The sequence below is a fragment of the Solea solea genome, chromosome 4, assembly GCF_958295425.1.
Source record: "Solea solea chromosome 4, fSolSol10.1, whole genome shotgun sequence".
NCBI lineage: Eukaryota > Metazoa > Chordata > Actinopteri > Pleuronectiformes > Soleidae > Solea > Solea solea.
In genome coordinates, this window is record NC_081137.1 from 15901446 (window position 1) to 15926593 (window position 25148).

The 25148-nt window shown below is 42.2% G+C and overlaps 1 protein-coding gene across 2 annotated transcripts in view; it reads left to right on the top strand.

Moving 5' to 3' along the window:
• Positions 1-25148, top strand: part of uvrag (UV radiation resistance associated gene) — an 83986-nt gene that overhangs the window by 34922 nt on the left and 23916 nt on the right. For both annotated transcript variants that reach the window (XM_058628118.1, XM_058628119.1), the window contains exons 12-13: positions 2549-2714; positions 16822-16897. In XM_058628118.1, the coding sequence (XP_058484101.1) occupies positions 2549-2714; positions 16822-16897 (242 nt within the window). The remainder of the gene's footprint in view (positions 1-2548; positions 2715-16821; positions 16898-25148) is intronic.

Consider the following 25148-nt stretch of genomic DNA (forward strand, 5'->3'; position numbering starts at 1 on the left):
CCTTCCTCAAATCGTCAAATTGTCTGACAGAAATACTAAATTCTAAGTAGTAAAGTTTAAGCCCCTAGCAACCAAGTAAGCACTCCTCCTGCTTTCAGCGTTTGCTGTACCCAGGTATTTCTTTTTTTTTTTTTTTACTTTGCCAGATGCTGACTCCACCTGTTTCTTCCTCTAATACATTTTCTCCCCCTGGACTTTTATTCATCTAATAATAATATTATGCAAACACAGCAGCTCGCCAAAAAATGTCCCAAACTGGGACAGTTTCTAAAATTGTCCTTCACATATGTAGAATGCAGCTGGAGATTGTCTGGGTTAGACAACAGCAGGAAAAAAATGTCTGAAATTTCAAGGTGAGCGGTGCAGCCTGGCTTGAGCATGCAGGAACAAGACACTCGTCCACTCGCTCGCAGAACCTTTTTCCCCGCTGCGTTCTCACGTGGGCTCACTCGTCCACAAATATCCACAAATTTGATTAGGGAGCTTGCAGACGTTCCAAAAAAGCAAATGTCTGGAGTGGACTGTTTTTTACGCAGATGTCGGCCGCCTCACATGCAGCCCTTCTGAGCTTTTTTCGGGGGGAAAAATGTCTGACGGGAACAAGCATTACACAACAGAATATCAAAAAGTGTTTTGTCAGCAGGAAGGTTCTGCCACAGAGCCCTTGTTATCGTTTTTGCTGGTGGAGGTTAGGGAAGGTGTCGAGCTGTACGTGTTTTGATAAATGGGACTTGCTGTCACAGCCGGGGGAAACTTGATGACTTTGTGACTTCTCAGTTGCTCAGATGAGCAGGAGGTGGGGGTGTGGAATGACTGCGAGGGTAGCGAACGGTTCGCTTTGCTCCGCGCAGCACTTGTCCAACACTGAGAACACACCAGTCACTGTCTACTCAACAATCTTCAGCTCCACTTCCTCACAGCTGGTGCAACCAAGCAGGCCTCTGAACCCATAATTCAGAAATGCCGCTGCCATTCTCCTTGGCTCCCCGCTGTTACACTCCACCTGTTGAACATGTTTCAAGAACGCGCGGATGTGCACAGCAGTGACAGCCAGCCTGTGTCTGCAGCGTTTACTTGTTCCCAAAAGGTGGAGAACTGTGTCTGTCTCTGTCAGTCCCGTGTAGCTGGACACCCGGCACTGAGTAAACTACTGATAGAAGGGGCAATTTGGAGAGCATCTTGATGCATTTACTTGCTAACTACCTTTTCACATGTGCCCTCAAACCAAGTTAGGTGGCTTGGGGTTTGTGAAATGCATTTCCCAAATTAATATTCATTCTCTAACGGCACTAGAGACCCGCAGTACATGACGAGACTTTGTCGAGAAGTCGGGAAAACTGCTACAGATGCGTTCATTCTGTCTTTTCCATTTTACCCCTTCCCTCAACCCCTCCTTTCATTTGCGTTAGGTCTGTCAAAGAGACAGACTGTTCAAGTCCAGAACTGTCTGGATCTGTGTTGAAGTCGGGTTAAATGGGCCTACAGGGGAGGATGTTCCACATTCAGCAACCTGGGTCAAAGTGAGTTGGAGTCCTAATCCCACTGGGGGTCAAAGTGGAGCAGGGTGGCACTAAAGCCCATCCACCTTTTGCATTTACCTAAGCCGCCCTTGTCAGCTCAGCCTGACCAGGTATCAGCAGTCTCCAGTTGCACCCTAAGGTGTCGCTTATAGTAAGTACCCTGTCCTTTAGTTGACCCTAAATATTCCTCAGTGTGACGCATCATGCATAAGCACCAGAGGCCAGGAAGCTGTTTACTCCAGGTTCCCCAGCTGCTAGAAAGATGACACAAAGCAGGCGTTTTGTGTCAAATTAGAAAACACACAATATGAGCCAAGGAATAGGCCACTCAACACAGTCTATTATTTCAAAGCATTAGGATGAAAACCACTGATTTTTCGTTATTGCCTCGGGTGGTTTCCTGCTGCTGTTTGAAAATGTGAAACCACTTAGCGTTTAAACCTTGAAACCAGTTTTTTGTGCTTCAACTGAGACGGTTTGCTTGTACTCTTTCCCTTGTCAGAAAATGCTCACAGTTTCCCTCCTTTTTTAAAGTTCTTTGGCCTTGAAGAGGACAATGCCACATGATGCATTTGCTTCACAAGCGTGTATATCTCAAAGAAATTGGGTAGCCCACTACAGACGATGTTTTCCAATGCTGCGTGTGCTGGGCCACATTCTGTATCACTTTCAAAACACTTCCCCACATGAATGCATCTCCGCTCTTCCTCCTGCGAACACTCGGCCAAGGCATCTCTGGTTCAGTGTTTATACATTTTTTTGTTTGGATTCACAAGATGTGGACATGGTTTATGGAAACACAATTGACCCCCCCTGTCATGAAAGTGCACTCCAAACAAAAACATGCCTCGAGGTTTTTGAAATAATAAAATACTGACTCTGGATGATGAGAATGCTAAATTTAATTTTTGTTATAGGGTTTGAGACTTTTCCTGTAGACCGCCTTAACATTTGTGGTTGAGTTGAACAAATCTCTACTTAATGTGTGACTCACTAGTACAATTTTCTTTTAACTCTGTGTCCCGCAGCAAAGGATGATGGGAGTGTTGCAGTCGCCCTGGGTTACACGGCACACCTGGTCCTGATGATTTCATGCTTCCTGCAGGTCCCTCTTCGATATCCAGTGATCCACAAGGGCTCGCGCTCCTCCATCAAGGACACCATCACCGACAGACTCACGGAGAAGGAAAGAGAGTGAGTAGTCCGTAAATGTGAAAATCCTGTCTGAGACGGCCTTAAACTGTCTTGTATTGACATGTGACCTGGTTGCATCTCCTGTGACCACTTGTGATCGAATCTCTCGTGTGAGTGTGCTTTACTCAAATACACACTGACATTATGTGTGTTATGATTTTTAATGAGACCGTACAGATGTGCTGCTGTCAAAGATTCTAATATAGTGGCAAATAAATCAAGGTATGTTCCCGAGAAGTGGGGAGGGGACACGGTCAGCTGTGGAGACAGTTTCTAATGCATTCTGGGGATGGATTATGTTCACATGTGTTCTAAAACTACCTCAGAATGGGGTTTTTGTGACGCATTGGGTACATTCAGACCTGTACTTGGTGCTATATTCCTGTAAAAGGCTCATTCACTGACGTTAATACCGATTATGAACAGGGTCTCAGTCAATCCTTGTGTGGACTGCGTTATTAACTTCCAAATATTTGTATCGCATGTCGTGATCTCAAAATTTGGAGCTCTATTTTCACGGCTGTAGCATGACGCGGCGTTATCATGGAACAAGCTCTGCAGTGTCATTTAGTGTCGGGCCCACCACATGTGTTCTCAAAACAGCACCAACCGTTTTAGAAGCTGCTGATTCTGCCAGTGAGTGCCAGCTAAACTTCAGAGGAAAAATACCAAGGGAGTGCTTTCAAACAATTTTCAATTCCTTTTTAATGGCAGTGAAGATAGACCTTGCCTGATGGGGTGTAATCGGGACTGTTTGGCTAGATATTATGGTGATGACGAGTCATTTGTTTCTATATTTTTGTACAAACATGGTGCCGCATCTACGGTTTTTGGCAGCTGTGCTCGTTTGGTCATTGCATAAGCAGGTACAAACCTATAGTGAATAAACAGAACCTTATTAATAACTTTCGGCAGCCAACCCCCAAAATAACAAGGACCCAGAATCCCAAAGGACATTAAATGCATCACAATGTTTCCTGTGTTTTATATTGTTCTGATGCATCAATCTATGTAATCACCTCAAGAATCATGTAAGGAAAGAAAATCAACATAGTTCTTCTTTAAACTTTTGTAGCAATTATGGCTAAAATATATAAATTCTATTTGTTATACCTACACTTAGTCCTTGTATGAAAATAATTAAATATATACCACCCATTGACCAAAAGGTTTTCATCTAGGTACATAATCTTTTCAAATTTTTTTGGAAAAAACTACAAACCTGGAACACATACATGTCGAGCCCAATTTGTTGTTTCATTTGCAGTGTTAGAAATCGATAATCCCAATTTCTCTTGTTTGTTAAATATTCCGTCATTGCCAGCGAAAAATAAACTCTAAGTAGGGTTTTCTTTTTTGTCATATCTCCACTGTTCAAGAGGTACTTAAGAAACTGAATAGCAGTGTGTGATGCATTACCTGTCTCTCCATACATTTTTCACCTACTTGCTTTGGTCAGCATGTGCATTTGTCGTCTTGGATAAATGAAGTTAAAGCGCCTGCACTGGCTTCCTCTGCAGTGCAGTGTACAAGAGGGAGTATATTGTCTTTATCTCGGCCCTTCATAATATTCTGTCTCCCTTCAGATGGTGGGAGCTCTAATCAAAAACAGATAAATTCCAAGAGGGTTTGGGTTGGAAACTATAAAATATGAAAGAACGAAAAACAACCTCTTGTTTTTTTTTAAACTTTATTTGAAATTGATTGTTTTCTCATTCAACACTATCTTTATTCTCTCTCTTATCATAAATGCAGTATCACACAAAGTAGAAAGTGAAAATAGGATGAAACTCTACAATCCCACAGAAATACTCATAAGATTCCCATGGAAATTGAGGCCAGCCTCTCTGTAATATTTGGAAAGTGTATTATTGGTATTGATATTGAGTGTGGCAATTGACATTTGATGTCTGATGCTTCACACCAGCGCATCATTACACCACACACCTTCATCACCAACACAGATGGATGAACTGCCTTAAGCCGCTTGTCTTCACTCGTGTTTGACATCTGGATTCATCGGCAGAGCCAGATATGAAGTGTTCACTTCAGACCAGGCGCACGTACCGAGCACATTGCAGAGAAACCTCAGATTTGCATCTACAGGCCTGCACAGCTTGGAAGAGATGTGCTGTCTTCTCGAGCTGTTTTGTTTCGCCCATGGTTACGACGTAAAGTTCCCCCGTTCTTTAAATGACTCTCTGTTCAGAGAGTGAAAGATGAAGCTCTGCTCAGACTGTAAAATCACGGTGCCCATTATGTGCCCATGTCTCTGTTACAGCCTGGAGCTGTAACCACTTTGCTTCCTTCACAGAGCATGACATCATTTCTGTTGACTTGAGCGCTATTAAAGTTTGAAACTACTATGTTGACATAAGAGAGCAGCAAATCATAAACTGAGACGCTTGAGTTCACCAGGGGCTTTTGCTGGGGCAGTTTGTGTGAGTGTACGGGCACTGTAATTACACCAGAGGCCAGTGTAATGAAATTATTATTTGTATGTGTTATGGTTGTGTAACTATGCATCAAGTCAGAATTAAAAACTCTGCTGTTTTATGATAATTGGGGCACACATGCTCAGGTATGCACCTTACATTGCATATCAACATTCCGCACGTGCGAGACCCCCTACAATCAGGGAGGGAGGAGTCATGAGTAATCAGCTGTGTTGCTAAGAGTCATAGCAGAATATGGTTTCATGATTCCAAGATTCTGGAAGAGGTTAATGACGAAGAAAGAAGAAGAAGAATCATGCTTGTGCTCGTCAGCTCCTCACAACATGACCTTGTGTAGCCTGGAAACTGCCCAGCCTCCTCCTGACTTTCAGGCCAATCCCAGCCCTTTTTAAAGAGGGGGGCGTGTTTGATACGACGACTGTCGGAGGAGTGTCTCATGGGAGTTTCGCTGTGGTATTTTCCTGAACAACTGAGATGTCTGTTGCTGAAGAAAACATATAGATGACACTGCGCAGCCATTGTTTATGTGGCTCTGCGGAGGTTGTAAATATCAACTCGACATTTTAGTCAATTGCATGTAACTGTCCTTTTAAGAATATGTATTGAAAAGGATTTCCAGACGTTCTCCATGAAGTGTTTATTGGTTGGAACCTGAACACATCTGACCACTTTAAAGGCACTTGTGGGCCTTCATAGTTTGTGCTTTGCCGTCTACTGTAAACAAGCACGCTGTTGTGACTTCTGGCCAGAAATCCTTGTGGTAATTTTTTTTGCATTCTTTTGTCACCATTTCTAATATTCGGTGTTTTAGGTGCTTATGGATCTCACCGTGTGGGAGTCGAACAGTCTCACTTTGTTTTTGGACCTCAGTCACTTTCTGACGCGGACACTTTCGCGTCCTTATTTGTCATTCTATGAAGACAAGCAGCTGGGGGAAAGTGTGAGAAATGGAGACGTTATCAGAAGACACGTTGAGTGAGTGGCCATCTCTGTGTGGGTGATTATGTCATGGCAACAGCTGGAGAGGCTCACTGGGAGTCACTTTACACATTTGCAGTCCTACCATGCAGGATATTTATACAAGCATCCAGCAACAAAAAAATAAACCTCCGGGCCTGTGTGGCTGTTGAACAGACATGACAATCCAGCATCACCCTTAGGTGTCTCGGAGTAAGGCCAAACTTTTAACCCCCCCCTCCACATGTTTATGACCCCTGAGGCCCCAGCGGGCGGCAGGCTTACAGCAAAATGATGTGTGGCGAGACGGAAAGCAACTAGCTGAGCTCTAAGAGTGTACAAAAAAGGGGTGATTAAAGTGTCGGAAAGAGGCAGCCGCTGGTGATAAGTGAGGTGACTTGGGATCAGTTTCTCAAAGTGTGGTAGGATTACAGTCAATTACAATGGCATGCACACAGGAACCTCATGTTTTTATTACTTGTATTTTGCACTGAAGGCTTCTGTCAAACAAAAATGGTGATTGTTCTAACCTCACCTTTCCCCTTTTTAGAGCCACCTTAAAATGTAGGTCAGGTATTCTTCCATTTTCTGTGCCTGAGGTTTCAGGAACTATTTTCCCCAGTTACAATTCATAGGGTACAGTACTGTTGTTCATGTTTAAGATCTCTGATGACATTTGAGAGAGAAGAAAATGTTATTCTTAGCCAGATAATTGGATTGTTACAAGGACAGATCCTTCACTGTGGTGCGAAGAATATGAATATTCACCTTTTGAGTTTGGCTAATTTCACGTTATTCCTTTCCGCCTGGGGGTTACAATAATGGCTGCCTTATTTCGTATAGGATGGCAAGTTGCCACAGAAAAGAGGCATGTGTTGGTCTCAGTGTTGTTACCCTGCAGCAGTTTGGCACAGACTAGACTCCTTAAGCAGCCTTAACATTTGACAGTAAGGTGTAGGAGACGACTGGTCTATATTTGACACTGCTTTCTAAATCGTCCTCTCCTCCCTGTCAAAGATATTCTCTGAAATCAGTCGACTCGGAACAAAAACGTTGCTCCCACATCTCGTCCCGTGGAGAGCACAGTTCCAGTGTTTCTGATTGCCCGGGGGGGAAAAGTGGGGAGATGCGATCCAGATGTCCAGTGTTTGATTGAGACCAGAGCCTGGCCATTAAAAAGCCAATGCTGCGTCATATAGTCCCTCACCCAAATTGAAGCAAATCAGTTTTTTTGTGAAACTTACTTTCTTAATCATTGGATAAAGGAAAATAGGATGTAAGCGGGATTTACACATCACTACATGGTATATAAAAGAAACTGCAGGTGGAGATACTGAACGCTATTGCCAGGGGAGGGAGGCCAGCTTAAGACCAGAGGAACCTGTGAGCCCCAAGAAAAGAGGTTATTGTTCTGTGGCTTAGGTGGTTTCATGTCTCTTAACATGGACCATGTGCACAGAGGGAGAGCGGGAATTACACCCTAACTGCCCTTTCCTGCCTTAGGTTGCAAAGCAGTGACAAGGAAAAGCTCTCTAAAGCTGACTTCCTGTTAAAGACTCTTAAACTTCCTGCTCAGGCTACATTATGGGAACACACATAATGACACGCACTAGTCTATAATTGAAAATCGGTAAAATGACAAAAATTCATAGTTTCTATCTCGCAAGACATTGGAGGTACTGTCCGTTGTCCCCAAAGAACTTCATCTTTAACATACTCCGTCTTAACATGTACCATGTTCATTATTTCCTTACACACTGTGCTACAGTACAGAGCTGAAATGTAAGCTTTTTATGGTTTTGGTCTAATATAAATCCATCGGGCTGTTCTGTCTATTAAAAATGGAGAATAAAATGCAGATTTTAATGGCACAGAGACTGCTCAGTGTCTGGCATTGTAAAATAAATCCTGTTATCTCAGCAGTATCATATGCACATGTTTGGTAGAGTTTCAATTACATAGTAAGCGTATTCTTCATAGAAGACATGTCAGAGGCCATCAACTTGGGAGTCGGACCTAAAATCAAATTTGACCAAATACCTCATTATTTAGAGTCTGAATGTCAACTGCAAAGACACCACGGGACTGGACAGAATGTTTACTTGTCTTTTGAGGTTTTCTCCAAAATCACTCAAGGACAATGGCGGGAACAGTGTGTTTATCTTTGTTCGGTCTTTGTCCATACTTCATTAAAAAAAAAAATAACAAGAAACATGTGTGCCGAATGGTTTTCTGAAGGATGCTGTAGGTTGAAAGGAATGGACCAGCCAGCTGTGGACATTCACTTGTGTTGTGTACTTGTTCGCGGACTGAGAAATAGATGTGCATGTAAGAGTTATGATGTCGATAGCCATTATCAGACATGAGCTCGATGAAAGCAAGCAGACATTGATCGGTCATGCTCACTAGAGTAAGGCAACATCCTGGCTTTAGCATGCAGGCGGCCTCGCTTCCTGTGAATTATCCTAAGCCTTTCCTGCTGTCTTCTCACATTTGCTTACACAGAGATAGCAGCAAAAGTTCCAGAAGATGTCCAGATGAGCGTTTGCGTTCCTACACGAAGTCAATCTGGATGATGCCAGGGAGTCCTGACGTCATTGCATGTTTGAAAGCAGCTAATGTCAGTTTTTGTCCCATTTTTCACTGCAGTAGCAGCCTGGCATAAAGGATGGCATGTCAGTGGTTGCACCAATGAAAGAATCTGGCTTGGTACAAACCTTTGCAGAGACTTTCATCTTCCAAATAGGTGAATTTTGCTGACTTTAGTAATCCCCTGACATTTCCCTTTTTTGCCACTCTGCACCATATATGTGGTTTTAAAGACTGATCTACAGGTAAAATGTCCTGACAAAAATGTAATAGATGACCGGTAAACATGATGATTAGAGTCCTGAAGTGTTGTGGGTGTATGGATAAGACATCACACAGTTATGGAAGTGAAGGTTGTGTTCTCTTGTGTGGATTGGGCCCTTTGATATGCGAAATGAATGGAAACCTCACTTATTTCAGTATAGTTCCTTTAATTTGTTCATGACATATTCAGGAGCCTCAGCTACACTTTGTGTTTAGCACAAATTATCAAACACAAACGGTAAATTAAGTTGGTAGTTGACTCGGCCCTGTTAGTTAAGATTTAACGACCAAAAACTGCCATGTGATGTTGGAATATTAATCCTAATTTAGTGTTTTAATTGTTGTGACCGTCAAGAGAGCGTATCATCTTTTTTGCTGTTGTGTAAAACTGATGTTCTGCTTTGACTAAGTGTTTGGCTTGTGATTTTTATTTTTATTTTTATTTTTTCACACTGAGCTGCTCATCTCCAGCTCTGCTTGTGATTAAAACAATGGCAGAATTCAAAGGGGAAAGGAAAGAGAAATTGAGAGTGTGAGGGTTTGGAATCAGGGTCAACAGAACCCTGGATATTCTTAAGAGCAGTGATGAAAACCCAGTGTGACAGAGCGAGTAACCACCACATCACTCGGGAGACACTTTAACGGCACAGACCAAGATGGCGAAACAGCTACACTGGGGTCTTAAGTGCAGCAGCGGTCATTAAAAGAGCATTTACTGACAGATGCTCATTGTAATCATTTTTCAGATATTGAAAATTACAGCTCACTGTGATTTATAGAGTAACCGCTGCCATTAGAGGCTTGACAGTTGCAAGGCAGGTGTTTTTTTTTTAAAAAAAGCAGGCGCAAATGATTTATGGGCCTGTGTCGTTTGAAATCGCACATTAAAGACATTATGAAGCCCCCCCCCCCAATCCCCCCATGCACTTCCACCATGACTACCATTAAAACAGAGAGCTACTGGCCAAGCTTTGTCTCAGCCATGTGCTGAACTGTTGATTTGCACATTCTGGAGTATTAATTAGGATGTCTAAACAGGCACGCCAGCATATGGAGACTTCAGCGTGTGTGTATATATTACAGAAGGTCAGCCAGTCACTAGAACTCTTCCCACCTTATTCTCATGAACCTTATTATAGTTAAGCGCGACCACCCACCTGCACTGTGTCTGTGTCCTCCTTCATACTCATGTTGAATACAATGAACCCAATAAGTAAGCGAGAGGAATAAGATTATACTCAAATAGTAATGCACCCTTGAACTTGTGGTCTTGTTTTTGCTCATTTGCAACTTTTAACAGAGCTGCTTGGAGAAAAAAAGAAAAACTCCCATCGTCCAGTGAAATGTTCCTAGGAAAATATCTAAATAGAATTTTTCCTGACGTATTGTGGTTTTAAATGTTGTGTAATAGGAAATGTAATGGAACATCTCCACATGGAATACCACCTAACTATTAACTCCTTTTGTAGTGTACTGTACAAGGATAAGAAGTGAATGGTATGGATTGCGTCCAATATGTATTCCATTTTTTTACCTGGCATCGACGATGGAACAGTCAAAAATCAGCGTGTTTTCAATTTGGAAAAATTATGGATTGGCCAGCTCTAGTAGTTTTACACAGGCTGTAACCAGACAGTATCTTTATGTCCATTTCTCCTTAAACTAATAATCCACAAATATGATGATTTATGTCATGTCATGTCATGTATCGCAGACACCACTGAGGCTCCTAGTGTTGAGTCCAAAGTGTAGACACTGGTGCTGGTGGATCGTCAAACCTGTGACTGTTTTTTATTATTGTTGTCATCTGTGAATATCTGGCCTGTTTTATCCGTCAGTCTGAACCAATAATAACAGTGAAACTTGTTTTGCAGGTTCATTTATTCTCCTCATCTAAATGGCTTTTGTACATCGATCTGCCACAACCATAAAAGCAGTTACAGATTTTTAATGTTGTGGCCAATAGATGTAATTCAGCAGGAGAAAAGACAGAGCGAGGAGCACTTTTTTAATATCGGACAGGAAGGAAAGTAGAGGGAATTATTGTTTTATATCGTCGTTGTAGCTGTGTGTTTAATAGTTGTTTCCTCTTTTTAACAAGAGTTGCTGCGTTGTATTTGAAAGTCTCAACAATATGTGTCTAGACACTGCAGTTAAAGAGCCGCTAGACTGGGGGAGGACATATTCTCACTCATAAAGACAAGGGGACTTTCCTTTGACATGCAGCTTTTGTCTTTTTACTGTTTCATGGCTGCACACTTATTAATCACACACGTTTGTGTCTATAGACAGACCCACCACTTACAAGTTAACTATCCTGTGGTGGAGATTGCTCTTCAAGGTAGAAGAGAAATGGATGGGCCATTACTTTTATGACAGGAGAAAGTGACAGATTTACTTCTGCTCTTTACTCACCGTCAACTCTCTGTCATCGTTTTGTCCACTGCACACAGAGATTGAATATTAGCTGAACGAAAGCAGCCTTCGTGTTTTTCGGTAATAAGTCTTCTCGATGGACACGAGAGCGAGTGGGCGTGCTGATTATGGCGCTTGTCATATTCAGTTTGTTGTGTTAGTTTTGCAGACATGACCCTTCAGCAGCAGCGCTGCCACTGAGGGGAGCAGGAGAGCGACGTGCTGATGGAAGGAACGGCTTGAATAGGCAAAGTGAGGAAAAAGGAGGGCTGCTGCAATAGAGATATAATTTGATTTGATTTAAATGTACAACAGAATTAAACAGCAGACCAAGAAGTAAAGCATGACCTTATAACACAAGAATAAAGTCAGTGGGGAAGAACAATTAGTGCCACAATCAGTCCATCCTGTGTGAATATTGCTGGTTTGTGCCTGTTTATTCTGGACCTTCCATGCTAATGCACTGGCAGGGAACTGATTTTGACCAGTGTTTTACTTTTACTTTAATTTATTTTATATTGTTTAGTGTTTACGCCACTGGCTGAGTGATTAAAGATGGCAGTCTGTCTACTCTTACTCTACTTTGTTAGCTCTTTACCTTACACGTACCATTTTCTGTTTAGCAAAAATTGTATGAATGGCTGTTTGTCCCTCATACTGTTTATAGGTATAAAACGCACGGTATGTGTATGTATTTCTGTGTTTAGGAGCTTTCTCTCAGTCAAACCATAGCAGAAACCACGAGCTTCAGCTAACTCCTTGATTAAGTGACTGATGCTCTCTGTCATTTTCCTGGAGTCGCTTTATATTCCAGACTCTCACTCTCTGATCGCGCCTGAAGAGTGCGACTAGATGTCTCAGCACAGCTGGTGAATCTCAGGTCCTCTCAGCGACGTCACCGTCAAATGTTGAACAAATGCAGAACGTCCGAGTAAAACTAGCAATTCTGTTTCCATTAAATCTTTTCAACAGGTCTTTTTATTGACAGGATCAGTGTGAGACTTTACTATTTACGGCCATTTTCAAAGGCAAAAGAAACCCATGTAAGTGGATGATGTTATTAAAGGGCTTTTGAAATGAATCAAACAAATCAAAGCTACTGTACCTTCAAAGAAAGAGTGTCATCAAGTACATTGTTCAAAAATATATAAAATTACGCTATACGTTATATATTAGATCTACAAGACAAAATGTTTGTGTTAATCTTAGTGGGGTAAGCCAGGACAAATTGGATAATGTATGAAATGACGAAATGCGATTCACAGACTTTGTTGGTACCTTCTGTCTTTAGCTCCATCTCCAGAGTTCCCCAGTCGATCCTCCCCCTCTGCTGTGTAATAATATATTTGACTTTACTGGACGTCCCCAGGAGGAATTCCTCGTGTTTGGTGAACCAGAGTCTCTCCAGTGTGATTTCAGACCCAGTGGACAGCAGTCATTAATCACTTTGCAGTGACGGAGCTGGCGTGTGTATTCATGTGCTTGTGTGTGTGTGTGTGTGTTGGAAGTGGCTCTGTTTTCCTTTTCATGCATGTTCATCATCAAACAAATCCTATCTGTTCTTGGAGAGGTGATATTGGGAATGCCAGTGGCATGAGGATAAAGCTTGTTGTGTTGTTCTTCCTCTCTCTGTTAGTTATTTCCTGGTGCTGAGATATGACCTCTGGCATATTGCTTTCTCCATGGGGCCCTGGCTTCATGTCAGTGATATGGAAGGACCAGCAAGTGGCTGACTGTGTGGCCCTCGGGCCACGGTGTCTCACTTTTTTGTTTGCCAGCATTCACAGCAACATCCTGTTAGAAAACCATTCTAGGGCTACAATGATCTCCATCTGTGAAGAGTTTACTTCAGAGTTGCAGTGTAACGTGTGAGTGAGGAGGTGTTTACAGTGAGCTGTGGGTCAGAATGTTGTCTGAGATCTGCTGCAGACAAGCTCCGATACGAGGAAGGCGGACCAAAGCTAAACCAAACCAAAGTCCTCAGAAGGAAAAGTGAAATAAAGACCTTTCCTATGAAAGTTAGTCAGAATAATAATGCACTGTTGTACATCTGAAATGCAGAAGTGTAGTTGCTGAGTGAAATCCTTACAAATCTGAATCAATGCATCCGCCTGCAGGGTTACAATGCTGTTAAAATGATCTCATTTGACAAGTTCAAGTATTTTCTGTTGTATTCTCCCATTGCTTCAAGCACCTGTATGTCATAGTAAGAGTATACTGTATGAAGTCTCTGTCCCCAGGAGAAGCACAGGCAGGATGAATACACCAGTGTACATGCACACAAGCACGCATGCATACTCATCTCTCTATAGATATAATGTATTTCCCAGCCCTTTAACCCAAACCACCTCAACTAAATGTAATTCTAACCCTTAGTCTTAACACTCAAAAGGGCGTGTAGACCTGGTAAAAATGTCCTCACAACATTAACATGTTTTCTCAAAGATGGTTTTAGGCCATATGTAGCTGGAGCCGTGAGGGGGAGACACCTTTTTATAATCATATGTGAAAGTTCACGAAACAGATGGATCAAGGTGCTTCTCGAACGAACACAATTCGGTGCCGTTGTTTTGACATCGGCGGTAACATAAGCTTTATTAATCAGTTTTCAGATGGAAAGGATTATTTTTACAATAATATTTCCTCTACCCATTGTTTCCATTTGACATGGTCTTTTGGCAGCAATAACTGTTGCAACAAAAAAGCAGCAGATGTTTATTTGACTTAGTGCATGGCCCCGAGTCTACAGTATGTGTACGTCTGTCTGTGAACTTGACCACTTGTATAGTTATTATTGTGTACAGTATTTACTCTTACAAAGACCAGATGTCGCGTTCATGTTGAGAAATTCGCAGCGAAATGTCCTTTTGAAAAAGAGTACATTTTCCTGCCACCTCTTGTAAACCATTAGTTCAGTGTTTGATAAAGGTTAAAGGTACAGTACACAATTTTCCCTGCTGCTGAATACAGTGGCTGTGATGACTGGCTTGCAGCCATCATTGCAGTTACAAGACGAGAAGAACTAATTCACACACTGCACACAGTGCTTCCATTTCAGGACAGACTGGATGCTACAATATCTCACAGTAAAAGTGCTACTTAGCATGCTAACTACAGCACATGCCATGAAGAAGACATTGAGGCGGAACAAACTGATTTAGCCATTTCTTTGTATTAAAAAGAGGTTGAACATGCATTGTTTCTATTTTCTATTCTATTCTATTCTATCTAAATAGGTGTCCAAAATCTTGGCTATTTAGCAATAGCAGAAACTTGCATATAGCCCCTTTAAGAGTGAGATTAGGTTACTCTGAAGGCTAGGAGCCAGAACAAACACACACCTCTAATGCTCCTTCAGGAGCTCCACCCCATATATTGATGGATTACCAAAGCATTTTCTGTGATCTGATAGTGATCAGATAGCGCTTCACTACATCGGAGACTCATTGCGATTACTCTTTTGTTCAATGTGAACACAATGCGTCTCCAACCACCTCCCGAAGTGGTTCGGCAGATCGGATAACATAGGATAGGGTGCAGAATTAGATCCTCCTACTATCAGAAGCTAACACTGAAATACAAAATATCAGATATGCACATAAACACAACATCAACAGAACAATGTTGCTATAGATACTGCAAAGCCAATACGTAGAGAGGGTGTGACGATTTCCCAGAGCAAGTACACATCTGAAGACATTAGTACTTAAAATTCTCCTCCCTCTGTAGCTTATGTCACAGAGGGCAAACTGTATCTCAGCAAACCACAAACGAGTATTTCTAATGTCCTGTGTCCACTTAGTTTAAAGCTGCTGTCTGTGAAATACCTAAAATGAAGTTAAAATATGTGTTGAATGAATAGTTCTGCATCCCAAAAACTTTGCTCATATGCATGGGTCTCTCAGTCTCAGGGGTCTGACTGAAAATCCAGGAGAATTATTTCCAGTATCCCACAACACTTTATCCAAACAGGAGCCAAAGCTCCACGTAGAGGGGGGTCCCCTCTGTTTGTGAGGTTTGGCTCTGCTTCTATAAATAAATGCACCCCTTCACCAAACGTCATGTTCATTAGGCGAAGTGGGGAGGGGGAGGGAAATGCTGAAGTAACAGACAGGAAGTTAGCCAAAGGTTAGATGAAGACAACATCGCTGACGGCAGTTTTGATGTTACTAAGCATACAAATGTCACAGCAGCACTTGCTTGAGAACGAACGTGTTGTGAGTCTTTCATAGCGAATGACTGTGTGAAAACCGCAAAACTTGTGTTACCAACCTGTCGAGAAGAAATGGAGCCGCCGCCACAAAAGCCTCAGTTTCGTCAACATGGCTCTTTATGGTTGCCTATGTATAGCACTTTTTCTATTTTTGTTCTTCTGTTTGTTGGTCATCTCTCCTCCATGACATGGTAATTATGTTGTGGAGGCCAGCTTCATCAAATCCACTTTGTGTGTTTGCCATTTACAGAGCCCGGGCTGTACAGTGTGTGTTTTCTCAATGCACACCCCGATTTGCTGAATTTGACACTTGAAATTAGATTCGCTGACTATCACATTAAAAATGATACACTGAGTGGTGAACTAGAGCTTGGATTTGATTGTACATAATGAACTGATGCAAACAGGTGTGCACATTTGTCAGATAAAAGCCCCACTTATTTTGTGGAGCTGCTGCTTCCTAAATATGCTATATCCTCCTCAGTGGGAGAGCAGCAGACGTAAGGGTTTTAATGACAGGAAGGGATGAGTCCAGCCTCGAGTTCCTGGTAACAGTGTTTTCCCATTTTGAATGTCAGCATATACTCAGATTTTTACCCTTCCCCAGCACCTAAGGCTAACCCCCCCCCCATCCTCCCTGGGCTCTCCCTGTGCAGTCCTAAGACATCTGACTGGCACCAATGGGACTTTCCCACCATGCTGAAAGGGAAAGTTCTCTTTGTTCCTGCCGAGAGGCAGATGGACAGGCTGTTTGGACGCCTCTGCCCTGTTTGATATTTCAGTTTAACAAGATACGGAGGTGGCGTCTGTGGGATGGGATCACAGAGGCAGACCCAACTTCTCAACCATCTGCAAGTGTTACCCATTTTAAACGCCCGTGGCTACATGACCGAGGGCTCCGGCGTAGGGATGAATTAACTGCCTGTTGCAAAGCCGAAGAGCAACACTTGCTTGAATTCTTCAAAAAAAAACGAACAAACAATGAAGCCACTTTCACCATCCCTTACTGACACTTTCACACAGCCATACTTACAGTATGTTGTGATTTGCAGTACATGCGATACGGATGTAATGCTGTTTTGAAACGGACTGCTTAGTTGGCTTCGTAATCCTTGTTTAAAGAATCTTTATACATTTGTTGGTGATGGATCAAATCACCTATAAATTACCTATTTCTGTTGAATGTTTAAAGTTTTTTGTTTTCATCTTTCAGATTCCCCTTGTACCCGAGAGGCGAGCGGTTTCATTTTGAATATGGGGTCTACTTACTCAACAAGAACATTGCCCAGGTAAACACACAAACCCAGCACGCACATTTATGGCACTAAGGCCAAAAATGACACGTTTTATTTGGAAATAGAAAAGCACTGAGAAAAGTTTTTTGTTTGAAAAGGAATCTGTGTTGTCTAAAAAGTGAGGTAGAATAAAAAAAAGCTTTGCAGAGGTGGGAAGTAACAGTTTCTCTGAACTTGTTATGTTATTTCTTCTAATTTCTACATCATGTGCACCACACGCTATGGTCACTTATGGCACTCACAAGCGTACACCTCATGGGAGGGCTGAGCATTTGCTTTTGCTTATTAAAATACACACTATGTGTTGACCTGGGAGACTCCTCCTGTTCCTCCCTCAGTCATTTAGCACTGACTTATACCAAGTCAGTATAATCCATTCTTTTTTTCCCTCCCACTCCATGCAGGAATGAAGGGCCTCTCCACTGAATATGACTGGACAGTTAGCACTTGCAGGAGTTCAAAACACTGCACTTGGGAGGTTTACTTCTAATATGAGGCCATAGGCCTCTAGTGTCAAACTCTGCCATCATCCAACTGTAGTCCTAGAAAAAATAGAACTGAAAACAAAACACTTCAGACAGCAAATGAAAAAAATTACGATCATGACCTCACTTATTGAATGTTTGATTTGACTATTGATAGGAGGTGCATTTATGTAAATTGAGGAGCAGCACTTTGTGTCCAAATCCGCTACACGACAATAAAATCCTGGTAAAACTATGTGTTCAAATGATGTCCTAATGCATATAAACCATTTAGCTCAAAGTTATGAAAGTGGCTGTCTAAACTGCGTGCATGCTTGATGCGAACCTGGTTCACTGTGGATGATAAATGTGACTCAGACAGCAGGATGTTTTCACCTGTACCTATGAAAGCAGTTGAGAAAGATTCATATTCAGTGCCTGGAAACCAGCTGCAACACAGGTGGGCTTTAAGGGCAAACTGTGGAATGATGAATTAATAAACCGAGAGCATATATTTGTCATGATGTAACTTCAGTGAAGGCTCACAGACTGACTGACAGGTTGCACTGCAAACTAAATCTAAACGCATTTAAGGCCTCCTAGGAGAAAACACCTCTTTCTTATTTTTTTTCTAACACCGTAGTAATTCATCCTGCTTTTAACTGCTCTGTAGAGCATCAGTATTTTTTGTGGGGTGAAATTTCAGCTTTCATCCACAGCCCTGTCTTATGCATCCCATGTGTGCCTAAGTATGTCCATGTTAAGGATGAGTTATCAGGTTGACTCAAAAAACAATATTACCGTGCCACATGAGTCGTCCCTGTCCATATGATAGTGATCAAACGCTATTGTTTCAAAACTGAAGAAGTGGTAAACATGTCACAGTCGATAAAATAGAACGCACCACAAGCAAAGCTTCCCCAATCCAAATTTGGTCGATTTCTGCTCACCGCATTAAACTGTGTACTCCTGTCAGTTTGGGCCTTTAGTTTCTTGGCCATCACATCACACATATGCAAAGTTTGGGAGTTATGGCCAGGAAGAAGTATCGGTCAACAAAACTCTCTCATGTTCCATGTAAATTCTCCTATTATTTTTAATTGGGATCTATCAAACCTTCTCAAACACTTTAGCAATGACACTTTGTTTTGCTCTGCCTCTGCTGCGTCTCTTGTGTTTATTGTTTATTGGAGCTTTTATCTGGGGAGGGAAAAATGGCTGCTTTGCGGGCTGCTCCACACTGAGCGTTGAATTTCTGCTGCTGATATGAATTCCCAACAGGCAGCATTTTACAGACAGTTTTTTTTTTTTGTGGCTTTGAATTGTTCTTCTTCATGTCTTTAATAGCCTCCATTGGTTAAGCCATGCATGTTATGTGGCCATTGCACAGTTTGTGCCATGTCTGGCTCCGTGATACAAAGCAGAGGTCTGGTTTCACAGCCGACTGATTGGCTGGTTAGCTGACTGACTGGAGCCTGGGTGGAAGACATTAGCTGTCCATCTCTTATTAAATTTCCCTGTGTGGCTGTGTTTGAAAGTGATACAGGGAAGCTGGCGGAGGATCAGGGCCACAGCAGGTCAGCCTGCTTTGATGTGGCAGAGTTTGCTTTTATTAGGCCCCATGTCATGAGGCCAAGGCCGGGGATGAGGAGGCTGCTTGGAGCACCGTGCATGTCAGGTGGTAACACACTCCCGTGTTGCCACTTCAGGTTAATTTGTTTGACAAAGAGAAGTTAAGAAAGGCTTTAAGGAATGTCTGGGCTGCGGACCAGACAGCGTGCAATATCTTACTTCGGGTCCAATCAGAACATTTTGCAGAAGCTGCAGCACCTGAGCATGTCTGTGTGGAGAGATTGCCATTTTTATTCACATGCACAGCCCTAGCTGAACCAGCACCAGGACAGGAGTGTGATTTACATGAAGTGCAGTTGCAATTTATTAGCTTAGTTGTGAAATAAAAAGGCATCTGGCTGTTGCTTCTCTTTGAAGTCGTCAGCCACAGACTTGTTAGGGGGCACAAATGTCGAACCTGCCATTCCTCCATTCACGGAGACAAATTATCCAAGTTAGTGTGGCTGACTCCAAAGGAAAACCAAGCAGCCCTTTGTCTGGAGGCAGGCGCTGTGCTGCAGTTACCTTCTCTCTGCGATATCCACCAAGCTACTTTGTTGTAAGACAGACATGTGGAGCTGATTACGCGACAACTGATGCTACACGGAATCTCCAGGTTTCTTGGGAAGAGGGGGGAAGGAATAACAATTAGTTCTCAGTCACTAAGCTTGGCGTATCATATTTTGTGGTCCTCAGGCAAAGGAAACCAAGTATTGGGAATTAAAACACAGTAACTCTGCTGTGGCCCAGTCAGGTCACCTCTGGGTTCACCTTTATTTCTTCATGCCGGAGAAAGCCGCCCGCAGTCTCTCGCCCTCCAAGTCAAATTTCACACCATGAGCTGCAGGCAGTGCACCGTACTGGTGGTCTGGAGCATGCGTCAGACGGCCGATTGCCATTAAGGGTGGCAACTGTGGCTCCATAAAACACGGCTATGACTCATGGGGGAGCCGACTGTGTTTAGTGGTTAGTGGAGGTGGCAGTAAGCGGAACAGGAGCTGGATGGTTGGAGGCCGGTTTGGTGAAGCTACTTTAAAAAAAAGGTTGCATGTATTTTAGCCAGAAAATACTTTGTGTTATTACCTAACATTGGCAATATATTACACACTTTTCCATTACATATCATTTATGTGTTCTCAAGAAGCACTTTTGCATTGCATTCATGTTAACTCTTAAACTGTGTTAAATAGATCGGATTCGTTTTTTGTTTTTTTTAAAGGGCTCATGTCATATGATCCACAGGCCACTGAGCCCAAATTGTAAAAAAAAATTGCTTTCACAAATCTCCAACTTACAGGTTACCATGTTGGTTTGGATACAGTACAAGAATTTTCATTTTTTTTCCCACTACTGTAAAGCAAAAGCGGTGTGCAAATAAAAACATGAGTTGGCTGCGGAGCCGTCTCTGTTTACTGTTTGTGTCATAAAGTTTGAGGAAGCAAACTCATTCACCTCTTCACCTCTTCTTCTTCTTTCCTTTACTCCTTTGCTCTCTTGTCATCCATTTGTTATGGTCCACTCGCATTGTTCCGAGCTTTAGGCCCTTCCTTCCTTCACTTCCTCACCTCTGTGATGACGCTCGTGACCTTAGTTAACAGAGATACTGCATATTCTTGGCATAGCCCGTTTGCGGCCATTAGCTCATGTGATTGTGTGTCAATAAAAACCATATGACCCAAGCAAAGTCATAATAAAAAAAACCATGAACACTGCACAGGTCCCCTTCCACATCATAACTCCCCTCCACCTCAGACCAAGCTGTCAGGTCTGTTCAAATTCCCCTAAGCAAGTTATCTCCAGCTAGTACCTTATTTTCTTTAATGCGGATGTTGGAGGTGGTACAGAATCTACAACTGGACTTTGGGAGAAAAAGTCTGTATTGTGAAACAAAGGGTGTGCTAAATCTGCACATGAACTCACTTTTTCCACAGTTGACATTCCTGTAAGCAGTTGTGTGTTTACTTTTTGTATGTCCACAAGCCAGTGAATCAGAAATGGCTGTGCACAACGAGTGATTGTGCGTTGTAGATAATCGAAATATGAGCTTCCTTCCCCCTTGCATGATATATATATACATATCTTATATCTACATACACTTTTTTTTTTTGTGGAGTAAAGGAGCTGAGAAGGATTCATCATCTGATCTCTGAGAAATTGCCACTAGGAGTTAGTGAAGCTCTGCTGTATCTGGTCATTTCTCTGCAGGATCTTTCTGAGAACTGCAACACATTTAGAACAGGAATATTCCAGGTTTGACCTAAGTAGCCTTGTCCAGCTGAGGCTTGCGGTTCGTGACTCAATTCTCGGTGTGTTCCAGAGAACGTTCCAGAAAACAAAAAAGGAAGAAAAACAGGCGATTACATCTCCACTGTCCCTCTTGGACAACAGGCAGCCTTTTCTTCTGTCCAGCTGCCTCTGCGAGAAACCTCATTGCAACAAACAGACTCTTCAATGTTCAGAAATCATAATGCAGCCCACTGTACGCTTGTTTGTTTACCTGAACCGTGCACCGCGACTCCCCTGGCCCTGCCACCATCTTTGCTCTAAGACAGACAGGGCCTGGAAGTAATCAGGCCATTTCAACCGCCTGCTGCCACTCATTGTCTGCATCCTTCCATAGCAGCCACATCCGTTTTCTATTTCACAGGGATTGATACGATAAAACGCATAATGGGCGACATAGGCACCAGAAAATGCAGCGGCATGTCAGCGTAATGTACCTCACTTCTGCCCTGACCAGGAGCGAGAGCAGGAAGAAATGAGGTATTAAGTGAAGTACTCTTTTAGGCCCGTGCCATAAACATGTCTGTTTTTGCCTCCGCCTGGTGAGGAATTGCCCGAAACTGCACGCTTCGAGCGTCATTTCCTTTTAATAGAAGATAAGTTATAGAGCCCCGTGTCTGACAATGTGTTTTGCATTTGAACCCCATTAAGGTGCCACTCCGTACGCCACTGACAGTAAAAAGCACTTCATTAGTGCGCTGCGTTTATCACATTTCAAGCAAGAAATGATTTTCGGCAGTTTGTAAAAAGGGTGAAACTGAGATTAGCGCGAGTTGTGTTTTGAGAAAGCTATCAGCCTTGTCAGTGAGCCTCATGGTCGTGATGTTTGTGTTTTTTGAAGCTTTATCTCATTTGGATTGGACCGTGTGATTATAGGTGTTGCTACCCCTCAAATGACTAGTTTATGTATCTGTATGCACGTTTTCAAAATAAGCAAGTCGTAACAAGTGATACCAAACTAAGCCGGTGAACTATTTGGTGCTGTAGGTATGAAGTGAGTGAGGCTGAGCAGGAGCGGTGTCAGGGAAAAACCTGACCACATCGCCGTTGCATGATTGACACTGGCACACTGCTTTTAGATAAGAACCGACTTTCGGAAAAGGAAAGTTCCCAGTGGTTTTGTCGCCCTGTGGTTCTCCTAAACCTCTTGTTCAAGCTATCTATTAACCGAAGCCAGGCCATAACATACACATCTGTATGCCTATGGGTTTTCGTAGCCTTACTGTGTGGTCCCTGTTTTCCATCACAACATTTTTTTGGTAGCTCCAGCTTGCATCCAGTGCCACTTGCAAGCCAAAGGGGGAGTTACTGGTGGTACCCTTTTTACTACCACAAGCAGGAGGACGGTTTTTTTTCTTTCCATGAGCACATGCTGTATTTACCATGAACTCTTGCATCAGGGAGAAAGTGAAAGTGCTCGAAGAAGAGCCCCGACTGATCCTTATTCAGATCCAGACTCGAGGACTTCTTAAAATTCTTACTTTCTCATTTCGCTGCAGTCAATATTTATATCTAATGAATACCAGCTATTTTGAAACCTGAAGAAACAAACATCTTTTTAAAGAGTCTCTGTATTATTTAAGCATTTGGTTGATCATTACATTATATCGGTCAGGCTCTAGTTTGCGGAGCCCTAACCGCCCTGCCGCAGGTTCTGTTTCTGATATATGAAAGAAAAAGAAAAATGAATAGATGCTGCAGAGTCAACCATAAGAGAGCGGTCTTTGTTGTCTGTGTACTTTGTACTTGCGTTCAGCCAGACGTGGTGATTTATAAGCAAGTCTTAGACAGCCGTTGTTAGTGCATGTCACCGTGCTTTGGTTTACAGTTTTGGGCGTAAGTACATACTGAGGCCATTGGTGCGTTGCGAGTATGCCTGAGCTCCAGGGTTTTATGGGAATTCCTCCCGACAGCCACCTATGACTTTATGAAACACTTAAATTCCCCTAATTGAATTTCCACGTTTTGTGGTTGGTACTTCCAGGTTTGTGCATCACCACAAAGAGGCACCAGAGGAGCTACTTCTACTAAATTTAAGGGTGAAAGTAAACGTTAATCCTCTGTGCGTGTGCGTGTGTGTGTGTGTGTGTGTGTAATGGAGAAATAATGTAGGAAAGACGCAAACAAAGCAGATATTTTATTAGATTTTTTTTTCTTTTGCTTTTCTGAAGTCATTTATAAGGTTCTGTCTATTCAGGTTCCCGCCTCCAAATGCAATGACATGTTGTTTTAAACCTTGACCATTGTAATTTGCAGAGTAACAAGGGCTATTATACATATTTAGATTCTGTCCTTCCCAATTAAGAAGCATCATCGTTGGTATGATCATCGCTTTAGAAAATCGTACTGTGGATGTGCCCCTAAATCAAGGGGGTTGCTGTAATTCTGGTTGTTTGAAAAGTTTTGGCTGCGCTGCTCCATCATTTACTTAATAGTGTGTCTGCAGTTTCCAGCTGGTTGGAATTTGTAACTCAGGCATGTTCATTTGGAGTCCGTTCTCCCGTTGGCTCACTGCATATTCTACAGTGTACCCACTCTGCTTCAGCGACACATCCTTTCTCAACTCATCTCTCAGTTCAGCGGCCACATTTCTGTGAAAATATCTAAAAAAAAAAATGGCTGTGGTTAAAAGGAAAATGACTGCTCAGAAGATAAAAGGGACACCCCCCTCCCACCAGACAGTAACATAGAAAGTTTAAGTAAAATCTTCACAGGAGGATCACTCTCCTCCTTTGATCATAGTTATGTCACAGTGAGTCAAAATCCCATAACTGAAATCAGCTTTTTTTTAAGGTCCATTCTGTTTTTCTCTTACATACAGTTGAGGGGAAGTGGCTCAAGCCTCAAAACAAAATAATTTTCTCTGCTTCTGGGCCTTTTTTTTTTTTGGCTCACCAACCCCTTTTTACCCCTTCCATGGCTTGACATGAGAATGAAGAGGGCAGACACTAAGTATATTTTATGTCAGCAAGTTAAGAAAAACTTGTTTTTTTGGTTAATTCATCAAACCCCGCGTGCTGTCATATGGATGTTTGGGAGTAGAAGTATTTCATCATGAACTGAGGGCTTATTGCGGCTCAATGACATTAAACAGCTCTTAGGATAAAACAATGCTGGCCCCATCTGGTCAATATTTGAAAGAATATCTGTCTTGCTGGCTCTGTGTTAGTCCCTGTATCCTGTGCTGTTCCTGTTTTCATGTGGATTTCATTACAGCCCTCTGACTCCGGCCAATCGGCAGCCTTTTAACGGAAATTTACACAACGGCTCGGGACCACAGTGGTGCTCATCATCGGGTTAAGGGGATTCATTGTCTCTCTTACTTACTGTAATTGCATTTTTAAGGTTCACAATTTATCTTTGCCTTATATCGTAGTAGATTATGTTTAAGGACAAAACGTGCTATGTGACGACATTCATTTTAGTTTGGACAGATTAAACTGATTTGCATTCATGAATAAAACGAAATCTGGGCACTTCTACATCTACAATAGAAAAAAATAAGCTATTATTATTACACCAACCTAATAAAATAAACCAAAAACAAAGGCAAACGATTCATAAATATGCTGACATTGCAAACAGAAAGATGAAACACCCAAATGGCATTAACATATTTCTCTGTCACATGCAATAATCAACAATGCATTCCTTCAGCCCCAACTAATATAATCTTATATGAAATTGCATAATAGAATCTACTAATAGTCTCAAAAAACCATACCAAATGCATTCAGGCGTTTGTGAATCCATTCATTTTTTTTAATATCTCATTCTGAATTATGAATTATTCACTGTTTTTTTCTGCAGAAAAATATGAATAATAATAATACTTAAGTACTTAAGACACTATAGTGCTTCAGTACCAACAGATGAAATAAAAGTAA